This window comes from Melanotaenia boesemani, chromosome 2, assembly GCF_017639745.1.
Source record: "Melanotaenia boesemani isolate fMelBoe1 chromosome 2, fMelBoe1.pri, whole genome shotgun sequence".
NCBI classification, from domain to species: domain Eukaryota; kingdom Metazoa; phylum Chordata; class Actinopteri; order Atheriniformes; family Melanotaeniidae; genus Melanotaenia; species Melanotaenia boesemani.
In genome coordinates, this window is record NC_055683.1 from 30267052 (window position 1) to 30294300 (window position 27249).

General features: G+C 39.1%; 1 protein-coding gene and 1 long non-coding RNA gene across 6 annotated transcripts; both read left to right on the top strand.

Moving 5' to 3' along the window:
- Window positions 1-49: 49 nt before the first annotated feature.
- On the top strand, window positions 50-22012 carry ttyh3a (tweety family member 3a). 4 transcript variants are annotated; one of them, XM_041997960.1, is made up of 16 exons: window positions 50-447; window positions 734-949; window positions 3628-3797; window positions 5662-5773; window positions 5927-6147; window positions 8198-8293; window positions 8816-8888; window positions 9721-9796; window positions 12675-12730; window positions 13325-13417; window positions 14165-14257; window positions 14912-15048; window positions 16259-16432; window positions 16822-16897; window positions 18696-18797; window positions 20068-20180. In XM_041997960.1, the coding sequence occupies exons 2-15, from the start codon at window positions 824-826 to the stop codon at window positions 18774-18776; spliced, it is 1584 nt and encodes a 527-aa protein (XP_041853894.1). In that variant the 5' UTR covers window positions 50-447; window positions 734-823; the 3' UTR covers window positions 18777-18797; window positions 20068-20180. The 4 variants fall into 4 exon arrangements, with proteins under 4 accessions (XP_041853894.1, XP_041853871.1, XP_041853879.1 ...); XM_041997937.1 differs by lacking the exon at window positions 18696-18797 and having other exon boundaries at window positions 54-447; window positions 20068-22012; XM_041997945.1 differs by lacking the exon at window positions 18696-18797 and having other exon boundaries at window positions 54-447; window positions 740-949; window positions 20068-22012.
- A 3379-nt stretch (window positions 22013-25391) lies between these two features.
- LOC121648094 lies at window positions 25392-26274 on the top strand. 2 transcript variants are annotated; one of them, XR_006011917.1, is made up of 4 exons: window positions 25392-25561; window positions 25678-25878; window positions 25976-26061; window positions 26136-26274. It is a non-coding gene; the product is annotated as an uncharacterized LOC121648094 (long non-coding RNA). The 2 variants fall into 2 exon arrangements; XR_006011916.1 differs by having other exon boundaries at window positions 25426-25878.
- Window positions 26275-27249: the final 975 nt, after the last annotated feature.

A 27249-nucleotide genomic window follows, 5' to 3' on the forward strand; every position in this document is an offset into this window, starting at 1 on the left:
GCTTCGTAAACTGCCAGCTGGGTGACTGTCGTGAACAGTCGCAGTGTGGGCTCCAGTCTTCTCCTGTCCAACCCTAACTGGATGGAGAACTCAGTTGGGGTGGTTGGTTTGAGCTCCTGCTGTAGAAGAAGACCGGAAGAGAGGAAGTGAGAAACTACCATATCAACAAACCAGGATGTAACGAAGCGCAGACCAGAATGTCAAGTGGAACAAAAGAGACTTCTCGGTACACGCCTTCGTGCCCGACTCAACGGACATAATTAACCAGCAGCTAAACCGGCTAACGCTAGCTAACCTACATTGTGGGGGAAACTAGCTTTGAAGTGCGGACTGTTTTTAAACTAAATTTAAATGGACCACTGCGGTCTGGAGTCTACAGCTTACATTTAAGCAGGATCTCCGCTAACAACACTGAGTTAGCATCAGTTAACTCGCCTGGTTAATAAGGTAACTAGCACCTTTAACTAAGGATAACGATATACTAGCAAAAATCGATGTTTGTCAGATTAGCAAGCTGTCGTTTCGCTTTTGTTTTTGCTCACTATTACAATTTTTTACTATAGTTTCATCAGCTTTTAAATCATGTTGCTCACCAGTTTTGTTTTCAGTCTTTTCTTTGTATTACGAAATCGAATCTAGCTCTTAAACTTAAGTAGGTACGAGTTTGTCTAAAGCTGTTTAGCTGCTTATGCTATATCTGCACTGTTTTGTTGTGTTTGTCTTTACATGTCAGACACAGACTGGCTGTATGAAGTGGATTTCCCTGCCTGTTTACAGTTGAAAGCACCCTTGTTTGAGTAGATCTCTCTGGCTTCTACTCACCATGGCAGCAGTGGTAAACTACTCTCCACCATGGTGGGTGAACCTGCTACACAGACTGCCTCACTTCAACTTCAAGTTCGAGCAAACAAGCAGTGATTTTCAACCAGAAGAATGGACGTATCAACAGGTAATCTTGAACCTCAGACATTAAGATTTTCCAGCTATGCCAGCCTAAATTAATGATGGCATCTAATGGTTGTTACCTGCATGAGCAACATCATGAGTAGGTTATTCTGGTATACATTTGCAAGTTGGAATTAAAGATCATTGCTTTTAATGGTAACAGATGATCCGTCTGCACCTGTCTCTTCTCTTCACCTTTTGATCCATGTCACCATCTGTGTAAAGCTGTTCTGTCCACGTTTTGACCTTTTTCCAGACACTTAGACAGCTGGCACTGCATGGCGAATAACCCATGCTACCTCAAACTAACCCAAGCATCCATTTCCCTTAATATTATTTTCCTTAAAATGTAGTCCTATCAAGTATTTGTTACACCACGTGAGGAGAATCAGGACTCTGAAGTGCATTTGCAAAAACGGTTTTACTGAAATATCTCCTCAGATTAAGGCTTTTCAACTAGTGGCAAAGGTCAAACTGGGAGTCTGCACAGCCTGTTAAGCAGCTAAGACTTGGGGGAGGGGAGATCAGCATGGCATTTGTTCACATGGTCACTATTAAATAGCATCTTACAAGTTCAGGTCAACTGATGTACCATTTTCTTGTTGAATGGGATGTTTTGGAATGTTTGGGTGACCTGCTATGGCTTCATTTATTTAGACTGGTGTGCAGGTTATTATTTCAGTAAAGTGTTGGGGTTTTTTTTTGTTTGTTTGTTTGTTTGTTTGTTTGTTTTTAAGATGCATTACAGTCATCTAATGTGTCAAAACAACCTGAAAAGTTCATTGCCTGGGTCAGATAGGTTTTCATTATCTTCTTTCTTTTTTGGTTTTATGTGCAACAAAGAAATCTTGTAGCATCTGTGAAAGCCAGGTCAGATATTGGCAATTACTACAGAAATTCTGTGGAAACATCCAGTTCAAGTGCTGTTATCTAAACTAATTTCCTAGTAAGGAGGGATGCTTATGTTTATTTTGTCATCAGCATTACTAACAAATCCTCTGGTTTTGGTTTGTTCTTTCACTACCTAATAGGCTCTGCATATGTGTAGTATGAAGGAAAAGGGACAAACTGCTTAGACAAGACATTGGCACTTCTTTTTTTTTCTTTTTTTTTTTTTGACGTCTTGGTCACAAGATTAAAAAAAAAAAGATCCTTTGTATTTGGATGAGGGTTTTAGAAAAAAAAAATGGAGAAGTGAGCCATGGTTCCTGAGAAACAGGAAGCCCCAAACATGCATCGGTGGTTTCTAGGAACATGCTGGTTCTTGTCTGAGTGTGCAAATTTGGAAATAGTCATTTTAATGTGTGAGAATGTATTACTTGGATCCAGATACGTGGGTGTACTTAATTCGTGAATAAGTGATGAACAAAATTATCATTTAAATGAGCATTTGATAGAAAGTGGCTGTTCTAAGTTTAATGCTGAAAAGTTAATCATTGTACCAGCTCATGGTTGTTATCCAGCTCTTCTAGTAAGATAAAAGATTTTTACTGGCTGAATATCAGCTGAAGTTGTATTTCTTTCACTTTCAATGTGTATAAATTGAGTATTATGCATTATTTTCAAACACACATTTAATCCAGCTAGATAATGACTAACTAACTTTAGAGCATGTTAACTGTCTCTTGTCATAGGTTTATCATAAGGTGCACAAAAGGGGTCATCACTGGGGCATCTGTTAAACCATAATCATTAAACTATTATGGCTACAGGCTACTAATTATTAATATAGCACTCCCTGCAGGATTAAGTTGAGGTCTAGACTAGTCCAGATGGTTGAGCTGTTAGTGGTGCTTACTGTGCAGCTACATCTTAATGATGCAACTTCCAATGACTGGCATGTTATAGTATGTCAGTGATGCATCAGAGTTATAATGCATTAGGAGAATCATGTTTTTTGCTCCTGGCTGAAATATGCACGCAAGAGCCAAGTCACCCAACTGTGTTTGATCAGCCAGTCTGTCAGTACTGTGTCACAGTAGACAGAAATACCATCACTGCTGTTTGAAGACTCTTATTTAGGCATTCACATTGAGCTCACAGGCTGAAATGAACAGGTCATCAGAGTGCCATTTACAGTGAAAAAACCTGAACAAATGGAGCACTGAATTTTTACTAAACAAAAATGGATGGGAATCTGCCTGAGCCATGAATCCTCAGGAGCATACAGTGAGCACAGAGGCCCTCTGTCTGACCTACATACTGTATGAAGTATTGCTCTTGGCTGAGCGGTTTAACTAATCACTGTGCATCGCTCTACTGAGATCTTTGAAATAATGTTAGTGTAGTATAATGACAGCAGTTGCTATGGACAAATGGGTGTTTTATGTAGAACAAATTAGAGTTTTTATCTATTTTTCACTCTGTATTTGGAAAAAGTCACTTTAGTTTGTTTGTTTTAAGGTATCAATTCCACATTAGACATGTGTGATTAAATAGACAAGCTGCACTCTGCTTCATCAAAAAATGTAATCAATATCTATTAAGCATATTCATATATTATTTCTATTGTCAAGGGAAAGATGGGCCACATTGGTACTACTACTCTTGGAGTTTAATACTTGAAGTTTTCTCCGCAGTTTATCTCTGTTGGACTTTTTTAAAAGCCCTGTACTGTTGTTATTGAACAGAAATCAATTAGCAGCTATTAAGTTTCCATAACTTTCTTCCTCTCTCCATCAGTCCATCCTGTTGCTAGGTGGTGTGGCGCTTGCCTGTCTGGCTCTTGACCTCCTGTTCCTGCTCTTCTATTCCATTTGGCTGTGCTGCCGACGAAACAAAGAAGAGGAGCAACCCAATGCCGACTGCTGCTGCACCGCCTGGTGTGTCATCATCGCAACGCTTGTGTGCAGGTGAGTCTCAAACCTGTGATTCAGGCCATGATTTCACATCATCAAGCATAGTTAGCTGTGGTTCTGTTTTGGTTTGTTTGTTTTTTTTGTTTATATATGTGGCCATCATACTTGTTTTATTTATTTTAGTTGTTTTTTTTTTACTTTTCAGAATCATTAATCAAAGTGAAGACAGCTTTATCTTAGAGATGAGATGGAAGATATAAACATTCTCTGTATTTGCTGTGAATAACATCATTTATGGTCTTACATGCACAAACACAGATACAATAAATGTCATAGGCATGTAATAAAAACATCTTCCTAGTTTTGGGGTTTTGCAGGTTTTCTCATTTTTTTGAGGCAGCTTGATTCTCACATTATTCAAAAGCTGATAATTAATATAGAATCTATCTTGCAAGGCTCTGAGCTGTCTGTTTACAACCAAAACACAAACGACTGGATCAATAAGCATCCTACAAAATCAGTTACAAGTATGTTTAAGGCATTAAGCCTATTGGCAAGGCTGGCATCAGTTCACTGACTGGTTGTTGCCTGTTATTACAGCAGACACATGTTTATCCAGTTGTTTTCTAATTGTTATAAAGTAAAAGTAAAGTACTTACAAGTGTCCCATTGCATACTTGTGTAAAAGATTTTACAGAAATCATATTTGTATGTCTACATGCCATAATGCAGAGAGGCTTCTTTACTTCTTAAAGTTGATGGTGTGAGAATTTACCATCTGGTCATGTTTTCTGTCCTTGAACACGGCATTTGTTTCCTGTTTTCCTCCTCTCACTGATGGGCCGCTGGAGAGCCATCGCAGTCGATTCAGAGTTGCACAAAGAGCTCAGGGACCCGTTGAGTACAAGAACTGCATCACAATCACTGCATCTGTGTGCTTGTACCCACACACAAATGTTTTAGCAGCAACAGGAAAAAATAAGTTTGAGGGGTCAGACTTTGCTGTGTTTTTTGTTTGTTTTGCTTTTATTCTTTGTGTAGTGAGGTGCTTAACCTCACTGCACAAAGCACTGGTTGATGAGATTATCTAAATATTTTTTATTGTCTTCTTAGTTATTATGCAGATGTTAGGAAGCAGTGAATAGTTTACATGGGTTCATATCACAACAGGGATTTTCCTTTGTTTCTGCTGTTACACTGCCTCTGTTCACCCTTTTTTCTCACTGCAGAGTGAGAGGAAAATATTAGCTGCTCTCCAGGACGAGGGAAAACTCACTTATCTACTAAGGATTTTCTGGAGAAACTAGTTCAAAGTGTTTCGCTTAACATCTTTCCACTTGATGAAATCTACTCGTAGAACGAGTGGCATAGGATGGAGGTTACCAGAAATGCCAAGAGCAAAGCACAGAAGGAGAGGATCAGTGCTCCTGACAGGAAGGCAGTTTATGTTTTTTGTCACTGATATACACAGTAGGCAGAAAGTAATGTTATTTTGGAGAGAATAAATTGTACTCATTATTGTAAACTAAGTTGCTATGAATTGCAAATAAATAATATGTACCTTTTTAAAAAGTGGTGCCCATGCAGTTGCCTGAGCTGTTTATCTGCAACTAGAGGCCTGTCAGAGCAAATGAAGGCTGATCTCCTGCCTCAGTACAGCCTTTGTCAGCCGTAGTGTGGGGTTTGGGGGCATAGCTGGTCCATTCCTCTGTGTTTCCATGGTTCTGTATGGGGTCTTTCTGCTAAAGCTGAAAGAAGCCTGTTGACTGGGGTCTGAGCCGACAGGGTTAAAACGGAGTTCACACACCTCTCTCCCGGCCTAGTTGTCCCCCTCGCTTGGTCTCTTCTCTGTCTTTTTTAGCTAATCCCTCCTCCTCACCAGCCTGTCTCCCCTCCCTTCCTTTTGTCTCTCCCTCAGTGCTGGCATTGCTGTCGGTTTCTATGGAAACGGTGAGACTTGTGATGGAGTGAATCGACTGACGTATTCCCTCCGCCATGCTAACCGCACAATCACTGGAGTGCAGAAACTGGTAAGACCAAGAGGGCAAATTATACCAAAATGTTCAATAATTCATCGTCCTTCTGCCATGAGCCTCCCTGCTTTCATTAGAGCTCTGTAGTAGATCTCCATTTTTCTTCTCTCAGCTCCATTATGACCTTGTCTGTTCCTGTTTTGGCTCAAGGTAAATGACAGCACGTCTTCACTGAACCAGACAGTTGATGACAATCTGCAACAGCTTGAGGCCCAGTATGCAGCACATGAAGACTACCTGTCTATCATCCAGAAGCTGCAGGGCCAGCTGGATGAGCTGGTCAGACAGATGGTGGAGATTCCCTTCTGGGACAACACCAACATGTCCCTAGAAGATTTGGCCATCAAGATTGAGTTGTTTGACTGGTACAGGTAAGATCGTAAACATTGGTCAAGGCAATGATGCACAAAGCAGCAGTGTTAAAAAGTATATGAGCTGGGCTAACCAGAATCCTGCACAGGTCCAATTTTCCCAACCCACACCCACCCAAACCCGTTAGGATGATTACCAAGCCTAACCCTTTATCCACAGATATCTCTCAGTTAGGGTTGCATGATATCAGGAAAACATGCGATATGCAGTAACACTGTTGAAAGTTGCTATGATGATATGATCTGCTATAAATAAAATAAATAAAGTTGCTGCTATTGTGTTTCCTCATACAGAGCTCCACTGGCAAAACTCTCCTGCACAGACGTTTGCTGAACTTTATAGCTTGTGCTATAGTAACGCTAGTAGCGTGTTTTATCTAACGCTAGATTTCAGTAACTTAAAAAATAATTTGGTCAGAAACACAAACAGATCATGTGCTATGGTGTCCTTCAGCCTAAAGACTAGAGATAAAATGGAAAATGTACCACCTTTGCAAAAGTTTAAAGACATTTCTTTACCGCATTTTGATAAATTATATGGTGATTTGTTTTATATTCCAGTGTGGATTTTCAAAAGCAGTTTGTCAGATGAAGCAGAATTTTAGACGTTAATGGATCGATGACTGATATGAAAAATAGAATAACTTTGATAACGCCAAATAAGATGCCTTCATCAGTTACAATGGACCACTGTCTAACTTCATGAGTCCAGAAATCCACAGTGTGCCTTCTCGGCAGATATGAGGTAATGAGGACTCGCAATAAAGGCGGAGGCACGACACATAAAACATTGGGGAGCTTCGTCTATAGCTCCTTGTGGTTGTACTGTAGGTGGCAGTGGAGATTAAACATGTCCCCTGGTGTTTGGCACAAGTATTCGACATGTCTTGCAGAGTACCTGTGTTTAAAGTGTCATCTCTCTTGTAACCAGCATAGTTCAAAATAGCTGTCATGCTGTTCTGTTTAGCCACAAGTTCCTCTGCATCCATAATTTCCTCACTCCTGTTGTTACCCTCCACCATCAAAACACTCATTCCATGCGCTCTAGTGCTGCAGCTGTTAGCATCTACATAGAACAGGCATCCAGGACAGTAAGAGTCCCTTTGATTCCCCATTGATGTGCACAAATTAATGCTCAGCAGCGTTTGGGACTGCTTCACATCACTTTCTTAAAATACGCAAACAGGGATGACTATTTTTCACATTTTAGGCAGTTGTTGCTGTATGTATATCACAAAGGCTAATATTGCGATGAAGGTAAAATTTTCAATATATTGTGCAGCCCTACTACCAGTCCAATCTTGACCTGACCCGATCCGGGGATGTATAACCCGTGACCCGACCCGCACGTCAACACATTTAGTAATTGTAAATACACTCCCACACCTCCCTTCATTGCATTTCTTTTCTTTATTTGTTTTTATGTTTAATGTGTTGCTGTTGTTTTGTCATTGTTTTCATTTACAATAAAAAAAAGTAAAAGACAGTAACACAGTAAATATGTTTAACAGCAGAACTTGTGCTTAACTTTTTTTTTTGACTTGCATAATATTGCACTTAACCACTAGGCCCCCTTTAGTCTCTGTTATTTTGCCACTTAGCAGGACTTTATATAGTTCTTGCATTTAGTTTTTTTTTTTGTTTTTTTTGACTGAGTCGGCTGAGTTGAACACATTTATGGAGGGACAAGAATGACGAGAGATGAGAGAAGGAAATGAATGAGCACACAAAAGAGATCAGCATATTATTAGAGCTTGTTTATAATTTTAAACGTGTATTGAATTTCCCACTTTATCAGAATGAATTTTCTCATGGCCGCCCCTCTAGGCCACGTTGTGTAAATCATTATGCAAATCAGACCATCCACTGTCATGTAGATAGATTTTTTTTTTCTTAAAACAAGAAAAGTCAACAACTTGAGTTAATAATGTGAAATACTTATGGTAGGTATCTTCGTAAGAATTAAAATCACTGACTGCTGCTTTTAATTGACAGATGATTTGCTGCACTGCTCTTGGGGATTTGTTGTGAATGTCATCTGTCTTCACAGGTGGCTGGGCTACATAGTCCTGCTACTGTTCGATGTCCTCATCTGCCTTCTGGTGCTGTTTGGCCTCATTCGCAACTCCAAGGGAACACTTATAGGGTGAGTCTCATCACGAGTTGATGGCAAAACCAGAGGGAAAAATCACTCTGCTCAGAAATCATTAAACAGAAATGGCAGTTAATGTACCACAAGGCCCCACCTGATCAGGACTGCGTCATCATTGCAGCTTTTTCAGTATAAATTCACGCTCCATAAAATTTTTAGCCCAGTCACACATTAAGATCATGATCAGGTCAATATTTTGATGATTACTAATGCACATTGTGTCATGTTTAATTAGACATGTTTGTCATTTACTGTCTTTTTTTTTCTTTGTGTAGCTTGATTTTTTTTTTCTTTTTTTAAAGCCATTTTGCATTTCAGATTATTTGCAGAATAGTCTTCTGTTGCTTGATTGCACCTCTAACTTAGAGCAACCAGAATGCCGTCCAGTATCATCAGCTACCGTCATCACCTTGGTTTTCTCGAGCATCTTTTGTAGTCGTTGTATTATAGTATGGTTTCAAACATTAATGTTACTGCTGTTTAAGGGTACTTCTGACCCCCTCTTCCTCTTCACAGGGTGTGCTTGTTTGGTGTAGTGGCTCTTATAATCAGCTGGGTCTCCCTGGGGATGGAGTTGGCTGTCTCTGTGGTAAGCGTTCGCATCAGAACATGAGCCTGTTTTCCAGGTGGAGCTTCTCTGTTCATTGCATGGAATTTAGATAATGCCGTTTTTTTTTTTTCATGCACAGAAGAAAATACAAAATTCAAGATAAACTGAAGTGATATATAGGTGATCTTAAGATAAAAAATACCTGTTTGTGATTTGAAACTACAATTGCTTATGATAAAACCCAGTGGTCATATCTCATACAGGTTTATTATGGGTTATTTTGCATTCTAGAGCACCGTTTGATTTTCCTTATCACTGCCTTTTTACCAGAAGTCCTCAAGACAAATGGCTGTAATTAAAGCACATGAAGTCAAGCATAATAACTATGATTGCAGACACACTATTGCAGAGAAGGGGAAGGCACGATTTTGTTGCTTCATGGAGAACAAAAACTACTAAAATCCAGAACACAGCATAATGAATCCATTTTTTCCCATATTTATCGGATTATTTAATTTGAACAAACATTAAGTAGGTTTTCCAGAAGGATGAAAAATGTTGACAAATGCTAATCTCCATTTATGCAAATTAAAGATCTGTGTGGCTGCTTTCCTCCCCTGCAGATGAATCAGACTGATCACTTAAATGTGACTTTTCTCTTTTTCCTTTTTTTTTTGTACGTATGAGTAATTGCTCTCAGCAGAGATTGAGACAGAATTTCACTTTTTTTTGTGACTGCAGTCACTTAACAGCTCACACTGTGCATTTCCTGTTGTGCTTGTGAAGGTGTATGGGTTGAAAATAAAGTAGAAATGTCACTCCAGGTGGGTTCTTTCTAAGAAAATCTTAATTTTCTTGTTTTGTTTTTTAGAGCTCCAGTGACCTTTGTGTTGCTCCTGACACATATGTTACCAAAGTGGTGAATCAGTATGGTGTCATCAATGAAGGTATGATCCCTCCCAATGAGTTTAATTCATTCACATACAGCAAAAAACCAGCCTACTCATTCAGAATATAAATATAAACCATTTCAAATTGAGCTGGACATGAATTTCTCTGACTTGGCTCCCACTCATGGTTTCAATGCTCTGATTGTTGTGCAGCAGTGCTGAAGGGTTGGTCTTGTTTTTGTGCATGGCCCATAAAAAGCCTGTAAAATTAATGCCACATCTACAGCAAGGTCAGGGGGCAATGGGCTGCCTTTTTAAGCAATGCAGAAGCCTCTAAAGCATCTAATTTTAGTAATTGCCCATTCTCTTTGACGATGGTATGTATGTAAGATGGGGAAAGGGAAAAAAAAGTGCCTTGGGTTTGTGTCTGTGTGAAGTGTATGAGGGAGAGAAGAGCAGAGGATCAGAGTATATTTTCTGCATCCATCTTCAGTCCTTGGAGAGAAAATGTTGCTTGGAATTAAAAACAGTACTCTAGACTTTGCCTATATGATGTCTTTTTAGTATCAGATAAACAAACAATCCTTTTTATCTCTTCTTCTCTAAAATATGGTAATATCTGTACACAAGAGAGCAAAAATTAGGACGTCTGTAAATGCTGAGCTTTCCGGTTATTCTGAACAATGAGTTCTGACTTAATGTATGCACTCATGTGTATTATGATTCAGCTTCAATGCTTTTTTTTTCCACCCCTGAGGCTGATGCAGCTCATGCAGTGTGAGTGATTTTCATGTCTGCTTGAAACATATGAACTCTTAAGAAAAAAAAAAAGGTTTGTGTGTTTTTGTTTTTTTTTTTGCAGCTTGTAACTGACTACAAGACTTTTGTTTTACCACTTTTACTTCCGTTAGCATTTAAAACTCTGTGTTTATTTTCACTTCTCTAAATTTTGTCTTCCTGAAATGGCACCAGACAAACCTTTAGACAGCACAAGTGTGTTATTACAACACTGGTTTTATTCCTTCTGCTCTCGGATTGCTGTTGTCTATCATTTTAACAACTCTTATTGCACAGTTCTGCCAGATATGCAGCTTATTATCTGGGCAATTTGTGTTATTTCAGCCAGAATAGTTTTTTTTCACCCTAATAAATCAGTTTCAATACAAGTGATTGCTATTCTGACCAAGATGAACTGTAGAATATCACCACATATAAGACTTAAAACCAATATTCTTAAAGCATCTGGTTGTAAGAGGGTTTTGGAAAAAATTAGTCTCCCTTGTGATCATTTGCTTGCCTCATTCAGTTAGCATCTGTTTGCTACAGTGTCTGGAATGTCTATAAATTGGGGGGAGGGAAAAAAAAATGTTCTCCCAAAGAAATATGACCGGAGCTCAACAGTATCCAACCTGGTGAGATGATCTTTTCACTGGTCATTTGTCTGATCATTTATCGAAGCAAACTTTCTCTTGTTCTTTAATCTCAGGTTTCTTATCTAAATTGTGATCTAGAGCAGTTTTACTTTTTCTGCCACATGGAATGTGGCAAGCATATGTTTTTTATTTAACCATTTAAGCTATGAAAGTATCTTTTTTTTCTGCAGTGGGCAGTAGTTTTCTAGTACTGTGTCAGTACAAGTGACACAAACATTGTGTCCTGGCCCTTTGACGAAGCATCAGTAGCTCCGTCAACAGACGTCAGGAAATCTTCTTTTCCTGATAATAATGTTTGTGGGCGTATTTGTGGGAACTAGACTGAAGGCAGCTTGCATGATATGTTCTCTTCTGAGCCGGAAACTCTCTTCTCATGCTCATCTGTGTGAGGGTAATAAAAAGCTCCTGACTCAGCAGTGGGTTTGGACGTCACTAGCAGCATGTGTCGGGTTGGCGGTGGTGTTCTCACAGCTTGTATTTTTGCACATTGCTGTATTTTTGAGTCATGCAATCATGCATAAAGGATTTTTCCTTGAGTCCTCCTCACTGCTGTGAGTTCGAGCAAACTAAAGTGGGTGGTAACAGTGAAAGTCCAAAGCCTGAACTACAATCTTCTTAGACTAATGGTGTACTGTGAGCCCCATGCAAGTTTAGTCTTGTAACAATAACCACAGAGGTGATGTAACTGAGCTTTGTGTTGTTTTTCAGAAGACTGTGTGAAGTAAGAAGGGTTAAGGCTTAACCTCTCATTGAGTGTAACGTGTGTTGATGTTCAGGTTCAAAGATGCATTAAGATAATTCATTCATGCTGTTGCCGGATGTGTGTGCTTTGTACTGTTGTCACACCAGAGCTCAGGATTACTTCAGATGCATTTTTAGTAACTTTTACAACATTTTACCTCAGTAACAAAAACTGTTTTCTAATGATATGTCAAAGGTGAAAAGAGCAATTCCTTATATATATATATATCACATGAATGTCATTCTGCTTTACATAAATTTATGCTGGCTTTCTTCTCTTCCTTGAGCTTTCAGCCTCAGTTATAGTTCTCTACTCACATGGTGTTTTTAGGGTGTTTTCAGACAGATAAAAATTTTTCTTAAATTTCCCTGAACTTTGCAGTTACTTTGTGAAAATGCAAGTTATTATTTTGGTTCATTAACGTAGTAATCTGACCAATCTCTGACTCTGCTCTATACAGCAGTCAGGCCGGTTCAGGTCTTTTGTGGGCATCAAATTTTTCTTAACATAAATAAATAGCTTTTTCTGAGTGTGGATTTTGGTGTTCTACTTTTTTAAACTTGTTTTTCCTGTCAATGACTTTAAGTAATTATTTTCCAAGTGAATAATTAATTTTACCCTCTCTTGAGGTTATGATAAAACAAGCACTTTGGCTTTCAGGAACTACATTGCATGCACAGTGAGTCATAATATTTATTTTTAAAGAAACGCAAACTTAAGCTTTCTTAACCAATTTCTTTCAATTCCTCTCAACCCTCAGATATCCTGCAGTACTACCTTAGTTGCAGTTTGGAGCAAACCAACCCGTTTCAACAGGTTTGTTGCAAAATACAAACAAGTTTTCTGCTTGTAAAACTCGATCTGAGCAGCACCAATTACAGACATATTCTCATCTTGATGTATATGACCTTGTAATTGAAAAGAATGTAATTGGGTACTATGAGTAACTCCCACTGCCTGAAAGATTTTTTTCCTATGAAATAGTACAATACTTTCCATTCTAAACAGGAAAACTGATGCAGAGCGGCTTTTCCTGTCTGTCTGATAGCATGAGGCTACTGCTCTCATGTGTTAGACATGAGATCTGTAAAAGTAAATGCCACTATAACCATGAGGCTGGTTTTTTGTCTAATGGACTACTGTCTTTCAAGCCACATCAATAAATTAAAACTTTTGAGTGCTGCTGAAGTCGAGGCATCTATTGATGGTTAAAATGTAAAGAAATGGAAGCTATATATACACACAATACAAAAACCTCTCCACTCACTATATCTATAAACTATCTGCATGATTTCACAAAGCATTCATACGACTAAAACAAAAGCAGCCATTGTAGGCTTCTGGAAAGGATTTAAAGAATGGAGATACTTGGAATGTACTGGTTTGCTACAGTATTAATGCTTTTTTCAGAGGCTTTCTGGGAGCCACAAAGCGTTGGTGGAGATGCAAGATGATGTGTCCGAGTTGCTGCGCTCTGCCACCAGAGAATATGAACAAACCAGGGTATGTGTCCATCCTTTCGGTAGAAAAGTCACATTACTTTGTAGCTGTAACTGTTTGTAGCAACAGAACATCCCACTGAATGAGACCTGCACCTGTGCACATACAGATCTGCTGACAGCCCACCTGGGACCGCCATTATGTCCATTTAGCCGCATTAGGCTTTCTCTGGCCCTCACCCATACAACGCTGCCGTATTGTCCGGTGCTGGTCCTTACACTGTGTTGACAGGGGCATAAATGAGAGCTGACACTGGGAACACAGAGGGGCATATTTCTTTTCACATACCCACACAGAGAATTTGCTGAGGTTTATAAACTTCATTTTATCAGTGAATCAGATGTATATTTAGCCTGAGCTGAAATGCTGACTATGTGAAAAATGGAGACAGCCCATTACAGTAATCATACATTCAAATCTCGTTTGTTTTTTTTTTTTGTTTTGTTTTTTTCCATCTCTGTGTGTTTGCATGTGTATAGAAGACTCATCCCTAATAAATGTGCCTGGAATGGATAATGAATGAAGAAATTACTAAGACTTTCACTTTTTTGTTGGTTCATTTATGTAGCTGTTCTCATTATTCATTCCTGTGTTTGAACATGAGGAAGTCGGGAGCAGAAAAATGTCGCCTACCATAGTTTAATTTCTACTCATTTTATTTAATTGTCTGTGTGTGTGTTCATAAAATCCAAGCACACAAAACAAGCAAAGAGGGATTTCCAAGATTTCCTTTCCTTTATTTATTTCCAGGGAAGTTTGGAAGAGATCCAGGGTATTCTGAACACCACAGAGATCAGCCTTCATCAGCTCACTGCGCTGGTGGACTGCCGCAGCCTGCACATGGTGAGCAAGAATAAGAAAACCTACAAACTGAGACATTTCTACTGCACCGTTGCTCATTGTGTGACTTTTAAATAAAAGGACCTGCAGACTGATTTGATGTGACATCTTTTAAGTGCAGCTAAGTTGTATAAAACGGCCCATCTTTTATGCTTGTAGAACTTGCACACCTGTCACTATAGATAACATTTTCCTTCCTTTGTGTGTGCACGTGTCCATCCAGCTGATTCTGGTGCTTGGGAAGCTTGCAGAATGAGAAGTACTTCTACCCTGCAGTAGCTTGGCTTTGCCAGGGTTGTTACCCAGTGGAGTCCAAATTCCATGTGCACATGTCTAAGAGTTGCGCTTTTCTGTTGCTTCCTTTTCAAACATCTACTTCATTATTACAGCACATTTTCCTCCTCTACATTGGCATCTTCAAAGGAGTAGAAAATATTTTAAAGCAGTCCCTGCAGAATGCAGAGTCTCAGTCATAATGATGACGTGCTTCTCATTATTCTGATTCAAAATAATGGGGAGACTTTGCATTTTTACCTGGATTTTTAAAAAAAAAAGAAAGAAATTCTAGCAGCCGCTACTTTGTTTTCTTTCATCTGTTGCTTCGGATGTTTGCTTGTAGACTGACCTGTTTGTACCTCTTGCATCTCTCTTTTGCAGGACTATGTCCAGGCCATGACGGGATTGTGTTATGACGGGCTGGAAGGCCTCATCTACCTCGTTCTTTTCTCCTTCGTGACTGCTCTCATGTTCAGCTCTATTATTTGTAGTGTGCCACACACATGGCGAATAAAGCGGTAAGATATTCATCACCCTCATGCAGTACACACCCTACAGATGAGGTCAGTCCAAAAGCTTTCAAGCCAGATTTATACTCGGGACCGTATATACAGTGAGAAATAATTCACGAGAGGGACCATTAATTGTTAATGCTTTTACAATATAGTTTTAAGCTTTTATGATTTTTATTTAGCACAGGAATAAAGTAAATATTAAAACCTGCATGTGTTTACCACTCGGGACAGGTCCAGAAGGTCCCAACTGTTCCCTCAAGCAGATTACGCTTTGTTTTCGCTCCTAATTGTCCCATGTTGTGCCTGAGAAGGTGTGTTGTACTGCAGAAGAGTGAAATCAATCTGATTTCTTTGTGTTTTTAAAAGCAGACAAGGTCTGCAGGATGGTTAGTAGGAAAGGGATTTTTGTAGGAACAGCTGTCAGCTGAGCAACTTCACATAATTAACCAATTCTTGTTTGTCACTGGGGGGCAGCTTGTTCATTAGTTTAATCTGAGCTTGAGATTCTCATCATGAGAGCTTCCGTGCTTCCAGTGGACCCTGCTAAGCTTGTTCCGCATTACTCGCGTAATGATGCATGCATTTTTTCTCTAGAATTTATAATTTACACCTTTATGCTTCGTATAAAAGTTTAGCATTACTTTACTATATTGCTATAGCAATAGTATATTACTATATACTATAACTATGGAGTACATAAATTTGTAACATGCACAAAATAAGATTCTTTGGTCTTTTGGACTTGGCATAGTGGAAATCAGCCTGTAGGCACCACATACACTAGAGGGAGACAGACTCCATGATGTCAGTGTCATGACTGTTTTGGCAGACCCTGCTGGATGAATTGTTGTTAGCTAGCATCCACTGCTAGGCTTCATTGTTTGAAAAGAAGCCGTCACATTATGTCTGCAAAAGAAGTCTTTGATAGTAAAAATGTTTCTTATGCTGATACACAATTAGAGCATTTTGTGTAAACTTAAGAAAATAACACAGCAACATAACATCTCCCGCTCTAGCAGATGTCATTTTCTCCAAACAGCTGAGAGCTCGTATGGTTCCCTGTCTCTGAGGTAGTGATGAAACTGAATAAAAACGTGACAGAATAAGTAGAAAAAACGTGACCATGTGGCATTTTTCTGCTCCTTTGTTATCAGTGAGATAGGATAGGGGTTCCCTCTGGTGGCGGTTTTACAGTGTTATGTGGTATTTGCAGGAGCGATGACGAGAGTGAAATAGAGTCTCTGAGCCACGGTGGAAGGCAAAACCATGACAACCTGTACCGGGTCCACATGCCCAGCCTGTACAGCTGTGGCAGCAGCTACGGCAGCGAGACCTCCATCCCGGCTACAGCCCACACCGTCAGCAATGCACCTGTCACAGAGTACATGTAAGACACCACTCATACAACTTTTTAATTTAACACTTAAGTGAAAAGCAGAGGTTGTAGATATTTATTGTCACAAGAGCTTCTGCAAAATGAGGTGGATATTGGATTTCCTGTGTTTTCAGGAGTAAGTTTATCTGCCCCCAGAGAGAAGCTTAGTTCTCCATAAGAAAGTCATGTTGTGTGCAGCAGATGCAGCTGTTGCTCTCCAGCTGTGATGCCTGTGAAACCTAAAACTCCCTGGAGTTCAATGCAGGGAAGCTGGGGGGAAGGGGAGCTTGGTATTTGGAGAGTTTCATGCATGCTGTCTATTATTTCATGTCTGCAAAGCTGACTCTGTAAATGTGAGAATGTGTTAGTGTTTCATCTGTCTGTGTGTTTTTACTCAACAGGGCTCAGAATTCCAACTTCCAGAACTCTCGGTGTGAAAACACACCTCTGATTGGACGAGAGTCTCCTCCTCCCTCGGTAAGTGTAGCATTCCCAGTTAAAATTAAACATGTAGAAACTTTTGTTCTTCATTTGGAAGCTTTTTTGACTTTCAGCCTTTTCTAAAGCCACTATTTCCTGTTACAGAGTGAAATGGCAAAACAATAGGAGCGTCTTTATTTTATCTCCTTGTTTACTGATATACAACCTTTTAAGTTGTGTCTGATTTGGAAGACATGAAAATAGGCAGAAAACTGAAGTGCACCTGTCTCCACAGTATGTAAGAGCATGACAGGTGTGTCTCCATACAAAGATTCATATCCGTCACAAATTGTTTCCTCTTTGCAAAGTTTAACTTTTTAAAAATAAATTAATCTACGTTTTCCAACTCTAGTATTGATTAGATCCTTGTGGCAGCTAAAACTTTGTCTTGCAAAAAAAACTGGTGGTTAAGTTGAAACATCTGCAGTTTATGTTTGACCAGTTCTTTCTGCGCTGAAAGAGTTCCTTGTATGAAAGTCCCTTAAAAACAAAGAACTCTGTTAAAAGTGGGCTATCAACTTGTGACTCTCAGGAATGAAAAATTGACCTTCCACTGTGTTAGTCATAGTTAGAGCTAGGTTAAAAAAAACAGAATCAATCGAATTGAATCTATGCATATTTAAATTATTCCAATATCGATTCATAAAACTCAGATCTCTTTATTTTTTTCTATTTTCTTTTCTGGTGACAACAGTGACCCGTTGCTAGCCTACTTACTGATGCTCACAGAGATCTTAGCATTTAAACACAACTGAAAGGATGCGCTTGTAATAACTTAAAATGTAAATGGGTTGGAAAACCATCAAAATCTTCATGAATAAGGAGGATAAATGTTGTTTTGGTGGATTATATTCACAGCTGTGACAAGGCACTTTTATACCCAACATAAGCTTTTCTTGGCGTGATAAAGCCAAATTACTTTTTTTTTTCCCCTCACTATTAGAGTACATTCACCTGTAAACTATTTAATTAGTTATTACCGCTCACATTAGCAGCTAATGCCAAGACTCTATGTTCAGCAAACACCGAATGTTAACAGGAAGTGACTACATAACACACGTAGGTACTCCAAAATAAATCTGATAATGGACTGATGAATGTGGACAACAATCTTTTAAATATCATATTTCAGAAGTGCATGTAGACGCATCATATCAGACTATTACAACTGTCTGATTACTCCCAGATATCTGATTTTGATTATCATGTACACAGCCTCAGTGTTTTATGAAAATCAATTTCAGTTCAAGAAATTAGTGGCGATACCCAGCCCTAGTCATGGTTGAAGTGACACATTTAATCTCTAGCAGTTTTTTTTTTTTTTAGTTTTTACAAATGGGGACGATCAAAAATTGCACTGGTTTGAATGAGAGCATGAATGGCTGTGATTGACAGCGTGAAACCCTCCCCCTCTTCTGAGCCACAGTCACTTATCTTTTTATTGGTCCTCTGAATTACCTTAGGCAGAAAACAAGCATGTGGTGCACTTTATCTGTATGAACATGATCAGATGGACATGTGAGGACTGAAGCATCCACTTAGTGTGTAGGATTGTTCCATTTCTTTCCAAGTAAACAGTTTTTAAAAGATGATGTTGCAACAATATCGGTGTTTGTATCAAGAGCCATCCTCAGTTATCCTATCCTGATCCATCCAGCCTAAGCCTCCACTAGAGATCCTGCTCTCCTTGGTGTCTGCGTGTCTGCTTGGATCTTGACACTGCTTTGTGCATCTTCTCTATACTCTCTTCTTGTCGTTCTTTTTTTTTTTTTTTTTTTTCTGCAAATCCATACAGTTGTATTTGACTGCCGCGGACAGTAACAGCGGTCACTGCTGGCAGTTAAAGCCCTCGGAGAGTTCGAGATCGTTTTGGTAACCTCATCTGCTATGCTAACAGGTACAAAACATGCCCGCCTCTTCTACCTGCTGGCCTGATCCTCCTGTGTACCACATTCCAAACTCCTGGCTCTAGTGATCCTTTATTTAGTTCCTACTGGGGCTGACAGAACATCCCCCACCCACCCACCCAACCTCCCCCCACTCTGTCCTGGATCCTGCTTAATGTCCCACCTAGTGTCTCACCTGATGTTTGTTTCCTGTGGCCCTGGGCTGCATGTTTGCCTCCCCCTCCCCCCCATCCTTTACACCCCGGATGTATTGGGAGGAGCATGTGCAGCTCTGACGCTGAGCTAAGACTCATTGTGACACTTCAGCATCAAATTATGAAGCTGATTATGTGGATCTGCTTTGTCCTGATTCTTGGGTTTGAGGATGACCTCATGGGAGTTGCAAGTAAAATATTGCAGTTACATTTATGTAAGGTCTATTTCTAGCTGCCTAACTTTTGTTTTCTGGTACTTCTGTCTCAGATTTGGTGGTATAGACAGATCTATTCACAAGCTTTTATGCAACCATTCACTTTATAAATGATGCTTATTTTTGTCTAACATGGTAGGTGATGGTGTTATGAGTCCACACAGCCTGTCAAAAAGACTGAGGGATGATTACAGCCTAAAATATACTGCAGCCAAGAGATTTGGGTGTTTCCAGCGGAGTGAAATGCAGCCCTGTTGTGCTTGTGTCACTTGTATTCCCAAAATGCATGGATGCAACCTCAATTCAAATGAATGTCTGGCCCTGCTGATGTGCACAAGGAAGTGACATCATTGAAGCTGCAGCAGTTTTGCATTCATACCGCTCCCTGTACTCTGATGTCTTTGTCTCCTTTAGGCGTTTCTGTGATGTTTTTATGTTTGAATCATTTAATATCCCTGTAGATTCCAGCACTCTGGAGTAACTCGTCTGAAATGTAATCTGTGTTGGATTTTCTCTGATCTCTTAGAAAAAATTGTGCTCTGTAGTGCTTTGTTGTCCATGCCCAACTTTTACGGTTCTCTGTTGCTTTTGATGTTTAATTTAGCAGAACGGATTTATTCTTCATCCAACAAAGCACTGCAGATCTGCTCTTGATCTTTCTCTTTTTTTTAACTTGCACCTTTCAGTTTGGTCAGAAAATGAGAAAATCCTACATGAGATTTATTGTTAAGCATTTTCTACGAGTCTAGTGATTTTTTTGTGTATGTATGTGTGTGTGTTCTACTTGCAGTTGATTTTTCAGAGCTATGAGGAGCATAATAATGATTTGCCTCCTTTGGTTCTCTTTACAGTACACCTCCAGCATGAGAGCGAAGTACCTGGCCAACAGCCGAGCAAATCCCAACACCCCTCCCACCCACCAGACGCAGCCCAACTCATCCAGTCCGCAGCACTGATGTCTCTGAACTCTCCTCCAGTCCATCAGTCCTTTCATTCAGTCTTCTGTGTCTTGCTTCCATTTACTGTCTCACTTTATTTAAACCAAATGTGCTTTTTGGTGGTTGGTTAAAGCAGAAACATTGAGTATCTCGTGATTCAGGAGTGCAGATGCTACTACTCTTTTGTTTACTACAGCATAAATGTCACTGGTGCTGAGGCTGAACTGATGTGAAGGAGCCTGGACTTTTTTTGTCCTTACATGAGTGCATCATGAGCAGTACTGTGTCACACATCCGACAAGGCGTTGCCATGTTAAGGAAGTGCTTAAAGAATAACACTGGCTGTTTTGTAAAGTACTGTACCATACTCTGTCTTTACAGTGGGATAAATACCTGACACTTAACAGAGGAGTACTCCGTTTTCTTCTCACCTGAGACCCAGCATGGATCCAGCTGTGTTTTAGTATAGATTAATGTACAGTGAAAACTGTGGCTCTTCAGGACTCCTTCCCATTTGTTGAGCTTGAAAAGCAGATTTATGTTGATTACTGTATATGGCGCATACACCACACTCCTGGTGCATTTTGTTTTGAATCTGATGTCTGGGACCAGTTTCATTATAGTTTTGCACATTCGATGGAAGTTTCTTTCTCTAATTTTCTTGGGACACTATTTTTTCCTGTGGCTTTATTTTTTTAATGGTGTAACGAGCCCCACTTCCACAGCAGTGACTGTAAATCGTGAAGCTGTGAACCTGGCGTATGGTTTGATTTAGACAGAGATGAGCGATTTAATGAACCTGTGGTGAGTTTGATATATAAGATAGCCTTTTATATAACTGGAACTTTTTTTTTTTAATTACAGATGATGGTGAGACAGGATTGTGTGATCACTGCACACTTTTACAATAATTTGCAGGACCCTGTCTTCACCTAACTGCTCATAATGCTTTCCCTTTTCCTGTAAAGCTTCACATCATTTAACAGAGCTGAGAACAAACTCACCATTTTACTCTGCCAGGCAGCGATTATCCCAACAGGAGTTTTAATCCAGATTTACAATTAAATTAACATCTCTTAGAGAACTTCCAAAAGAAATGTTATGCATTGGCAATGCAGTGTCTCCCAAATGTGTTTTAGCATTTATATATAGATAGCAGGTGAGTGTGTGCTGTGAAGGGACTGTTAACAACTCTGCTCTTTGTAAAAAAAAAGAAGATTTTCTCTTAAATTTTCCTGTCCAAGCATGACGAACCTTCATACGTGGAGTGAGACGTTTGTACCTCTGCAGCCTCAGCTTGCTTCTCTTTGATGTGCTCTGTACAAGAGGCGATGTGGAGACTGTGCCAACAAAGTTAAGCACAACTCTTTTACTATCTCTGTATCTTTTTAAATGTCTTTACTTGAGTGGACAGCTCCCAAGCGGCTGTGACTTTTTCCATTTATGCTTTCTTCAATATTACTACACTGATGCAGTCTCTTTGTTTTTTGGGTAGAAGTCATTTTCTCTTTGTAATGCGATGACGATGTACAGATCATAATTACAATTAAATGCAGTTAAAATGTTCAGAAATTGACATTTTTAATTTCTTAAAAAGCTTATACAATTTTACGCTTCTATTTGTTTTGCTTATAGATTTTTTTCTCTTTTCGTAAGTGTAGAATTGGCAAACACAAGTTGTTGCTAAATTAATGTGAAATTTAAATAGATTTCAAAGTTTCCCTGTTTTTTTTTTTTCTGAAAGAAATCATTGTAGATGTGATCTTTTTTTATACATCATTTTGTAATGTGTACATGTAAAAGCTGTGGTGATATTGAGTTGAATGCTGTTTTGAAATAAAAAGAATCCTTAACCTAGGTGCAGCAAGTATTTGGCTTTATTTAATGTATTTCAACATATCCTAGCAACAGACACTAGGTAGCAGCAAAGCTTCACTGTTGTTTTCCTCTTTTACCACAGAGGTGATGCTCATTGTTCTATTTATGCAGCATTTTCCATTCATCCCGGTCATGGTATCCAACATAGGTTGAGTCAAGGGTTTAGTCTCTTGAAGATGTATCGCCATCATCCAGAAGATCTGCTTCAGTTCTGATGGACGGACTGGAAGATTTCCCTTGAATAGCCTGTGAAACCACTTTGTTCACAGATTCACTTGAGGCTAAGTTTGTTACAACAAAGTTCTCGCTTCTTGTGAAGTATGTAACAAGCATGTGTGAATAGGTGTCAATTTCCTTGGGATATCTGAAAGGATGCTGTTGTAGATGCAGGAGAAGTGCTGTCTGTGGTCTTCCTCTTAGAAATAAAAGATTGACATAGATGGCATCTTATACTGTCCCACTCAAACTACTTGATGAGAAGATGAGTGATTTTATATGAGCTATATTTTGATCATGCTTCATAACATTCTAAAAAAAACTTATGTTTATAGCAAAACTAAAAACTAAATGGCTTTCAAAACATAGACAAAACTACATTTAAGATTTTCCAAACATAATTATCCATCCACTCATTTTTTATACCCACTTACTCCAATGCAGGGTCAAGGGGGGACTGGAGTCTATCCCACTCTGGACAGGTCAGCAGTCCATTGCAGAATGTAGCTTCTCTTTAAGCCTAATTTCCAAATTTAGAATATTGTTTATCTGCTTTGAAAAGTCATTTTCAGCCACTAAAGGCAGCTGTTTTCAGAGCAGATGCAGTTTAAAAATAGTGAAAACTGGACTGAAGTTCATCTGGTGGACACAAAATTGTCTCTGAATGACTCATCATGCTGCTCTGTAATTACAGGATGCATAAGCAGCTGTTTCATCGAATGAAAAAGAGCTTTATAACTCTAAAAAAGTGTGAGTGGCCATAAAACAATAATTATTTTTTAGGTGAAAATATGATTTTGCAGTGGACCAGATGTCCAAAACATTTCAGGAAAAATGCATCTTTGCCCTGGCTCAGTTATTTTAAGAAAAATTAAACAGTATTTTTATAAATTTACTCACAAGGTTATCAAGATAGCAATATATATAAACACCTCCTTGTACATACAGAATGGTGTATGTTCGTATTCTTTTTCTGCAGGGATAAATGATGGAGTTGATACTGATGAAAAAGCCAGCCTTGTGTGTGTGACCTCACTGAGTCGACAGCAGGCGGGAGGTCAGTGTCAAAGCCAGGCCACCAGTCTGGTTTTCTCAGCTTCCTTTGTGCCGCCAGCCAGCTGCTGTCGCCCCAAAACAGAAACTTCTCATGTGGAAGTCTGGGGGGTACAAACTAATTATGAGAGAACAGAGACAGAGGTTAACTTCTGCAAAGCAGCAGCCCTATTTTTAGCTTCATCTTCAAATTTAAAACCAGCTGTGCATCCGCTTTCACTGTCCTTTAAACATTGAACAAAGAAGTAAATAGAATTTTCAAATAGACCCATTTTTTGTGCCTAAATGCTTTTTATGAGTCATATTTTTAGATGTATAAAAAGATCATAACCTTACTGTTGCAGTTACGTCATTTCATGAGCTCCTGCTGTGTTTTCTTGTGGAATGGCTGAATTAAACAAAGCAGGAAACACACAAAGCATGACGGAGCCGGGAGGGTTTTACTGCCTGCACAACACTGAGAGCTAAAGATGCTAATGTAATTCACACAGTCTCACTGTCGAGGAAATTGAATTACCCTGCTTGTTGCTGGACTGGAGGAATGCATTACTAATGCTTTGAGGTGAGGAGCTGAATGGAGAGGGGGAGGATAGGGGAGGGGGGATGGAGAGCCTGAACCCTCTAACCCTCCCCTCCAAAACTGACACTTCCTGACTCTGATTGGGCTTATTGCCAAGCGGTCAGACCAAGGCTCTCCTTCTTCTCAGCCTTCTCTGTGCCAAGCAGCTGCAGGACGGCAAGGAAGACACACGAGAGAGATAAAATCCCACAAGTCAGTGCAACAGTCTTGTTTAGAAATGCAGTTTTATCAGCTTACATCCTCCATCACCCCAAACAGTGACATTTCTGGTTTCAGGTTCATTCATATAAATGTATTTGTGAAGTTAAACAAAAGATTGGAAATGTTGTATCAGTTTAAACCATTTAAACTTGTGGTTTTGCAAGACTTTTAATCAAAAATATCTGATTGTGTTTCCTAAAACTGAATTCTCCATAAATATTTAGACTCCTTGTCTCTCAGATTGCATGTTGTTTCCATTTGTGTCAAAACTGAGACAAATTTCTGGTCATAACATTTTCCTCTCATTTCTCAGTTTATTGTCAACACAGTATAGATTAGGCAGGAGGCTGCAAACAGAGTACATGAGCACCTCCTTTTTTCTGCTTCATAGGGAGTCAAGGCCTGGTTTGTCTCTTATGTAGAGCTCAGAGGGAGGCAGCTGCATCCTGGGAGTCAGAGCTCCCGTTAATCACACCTCAGCTCCTCCTTTGTGCACTTCACTCACACTGAACAGAGGGAACACGTACCCACTGAAGGATTTATGGAGCTGTCTGCTTGTTTTCATCTTTTCACTTCTGCTCACTGAGATGCTTCGTGAATTTCTCAAAGCACCTCTCTCCTATCCTTCCTGTTCTTTTAAAGTCATCTTCTGTGTGAAGACTTAGTCATGAGTCACTGGTTCAACATGACACCAAAATGAACCACAGAAGAGGTTTGACCACATTGTCTCATCTAACAGGGAATACAACAAGGGTGCAACAAATGTTCAAAAACACTTTTAATAACAAGAGAGTTGAGATTTTTTCATTGAGACACAAACATGTTGCGCAACCTCTCAGGGAAATTGGGAGACTAATTTCTCTAGATTTAGAAGAAAATATTACTTTAACTGCTCAACATTTCAGGGTCTCCTCTGTTATTTATTGATTTTTTTATAATAATGCTCCAAATGTTTTTAATGTGTGTTATGGGTCAATTTGGCAGCCTGATTATGTCATCATAGAGCCTTCCTGTTTGCCTTTGTGAAGTAATATAATAAGAAGTATGGGGCTATTATTGTAGCAATATTATCTACAAATCCGTAGACCATAACTATGGTCAGGGTAAGCATCAACAAGAATGCCAGCACCCAGGGAGTGGAGACACAATAATCACTGAGAAAAATATCCCCAAAAAGTTGCGTCCAACGTCCCATGTTGGGCACATAGTTATGGTGTGACTTTTTGGTCAGGGTAAGCATCAACACTTAATCTCCGGTCTAAAATTCTGAAATGTAGGTTGTTGCAGATGGAGAATATATCAGCAAGTGTGTTTGCATAATAATAATATCAATATTCTCATATATTGCTCTATACAAATAATTTTACTGATCTTTTGTTGTAGGACAAGGCAGCGGAGGCTGCTGCTGAACGTTCAGAAAAAAATGAAGCGCTTGTCAAGTTCATTGTGGAACAAAAGGGTGCAGAAGATACACTGCAGGTACGCCTTTTTCTTTTTGTTCATCACATAACGCTTAATCATTATGTGATCACTATGACCATGCCACCTCCAGCAAGCAAACAGTACGGTTAAGTTTGAGTACATTTATTTTTCAGGCCGTCGTGTCTGGAGAGAAGCAGCCCCACTTTGAATTTACACAAAAGTGGGTTCCAGTATTGTTTGATGACCAACAGTTGGACAGGATAGTTAAGTACCTGACAGGCTTCCTTCATAACTGTGAAAAAATCTCAGATGAAGTCTCCACCATGCTGTCCTATGACAAGCTTAAATACATCCTTGTTGTGATGTTGCCAGAGGTAAGTCAATATGTGTCTTTTTAAATGTAGAGGCATGAGCATACTAACATTGACAATAATATGGATGCATAATTGGGATATGATACCTGTAACAAAGGTGACAGTAAAGGCCTTGGAAGAAATAAGGAACATGACAACAAAAGACGCAGTGGCAGAGGTTGATCATGGACCACTGGATGAGAGGTTAGTGAAACATTTAAATGTCCTTTAAAAAATAGCCCAAAATCTCTGTCAAAAAATATGATTTCTTTTTCTAGTGAAATGGAGGCCATGGAGATGGCAATAAGGAATGACATGGAGAGGCGTGGGCTTGTGTAAAAACGATCCAATAAAGGTTTCTTGAATCAGATTCACCTGTGTTTTTCAGATTCTGTAGACTCTGTAGAATAATCTAGGACAGGTTTGACCTGACTCAGTGTGATATTATAACATCTGGACCAGGTATAGTGTGTAAAAACAGCAAATAAATGAGTGAAATCTCCCTTTATTGCATTTTCACAAATCAGAAAAAGGTTTCACAAATCAGAAACTATATTTTTCAGATTCTGTAGACTCTGTAGGATAATGTAAGACAGGTTTGACCTGACTCAGTGTGATATTATAACATCTGGACCAGGTATAGTGTGTAAAAACAGCAAATAAATGAGTGAAATCTGCCTTTATTGCATTTTCACAAATCAGAGAAAGGTTTCACAAATCACAAATTATATTTTTCAGATTCTGTAGGCTCTGTAGAATAATGTAAGACAGGTTTGGCCTGACTCAGTGTAATATTATAACATCTGGACCAGCTATTATGGGTAAAAACGGCAGAAAAATGAGTGAAATCTGCCTTTATTGCGTTTTCACAAATCAGAGAAAGGTTTCACAAATCACAAATTATATTTTTCAGATTCTGTAGACTCTGTAGAATAATGTAAGACAGGTTTGACCTGACTCAGTGTAATATTATAACATCTGGACCAGCTATTATGGGTAAAAACGGCAGAAAAATGAGTGAAATCTGCCTTTATTGCGTTTTCACAAATCAGAGAAAGGTTTCACAAATCAGAAACTATATTTTTCAGATTCAGTAGACTCTGTAGAATAATGTAAGACAGGTTTGACCTGACTCAGTGTGATATTATAACATCTGGACCAGGTATAGTGTGTAAAAACAGCAAATAAATGAGTGAAATCTGCCTTTATTGCATTTTCACAAATCAGAGAAAGGTTTCACAAATCACAAATTATATTTTTCAGATTCTGTAGACTCTGTAGAATAATGTAAGACAGGTTTGGCCTGACTCAGTGTAATATTATAACATCTGGACCAGCTATTATGGGTAAAAACGGCAGAAAAAGGAGTGAAATCTGCCTTTATTGCGTTTT

Excerpts from the sequence above, each read along its gene's own strand:
- ttyh3a (XM_041997937.1), top strand. The coding sequence starts at position 824 with ATGGCAGCAGTGGTAAACTACTCTCCACCATGGTGGGTGAACCTGCTA. Across the intron at positions 950-3,627 it reads AAGAATGGACGTATCAACAG|TCCATCCTGTTGCTAGGTGG; the intron begins GTAATCTTGAAC and ends TCTCTCCATCAG. Across the intron at positions 6,148-8,197 it reads GAGTTGTTTGACTGGTACAG|GTGGCTGGGCTACATAGTCC; the intron begins GTAAGATCGTAA and ends CTGTCTTCACAG.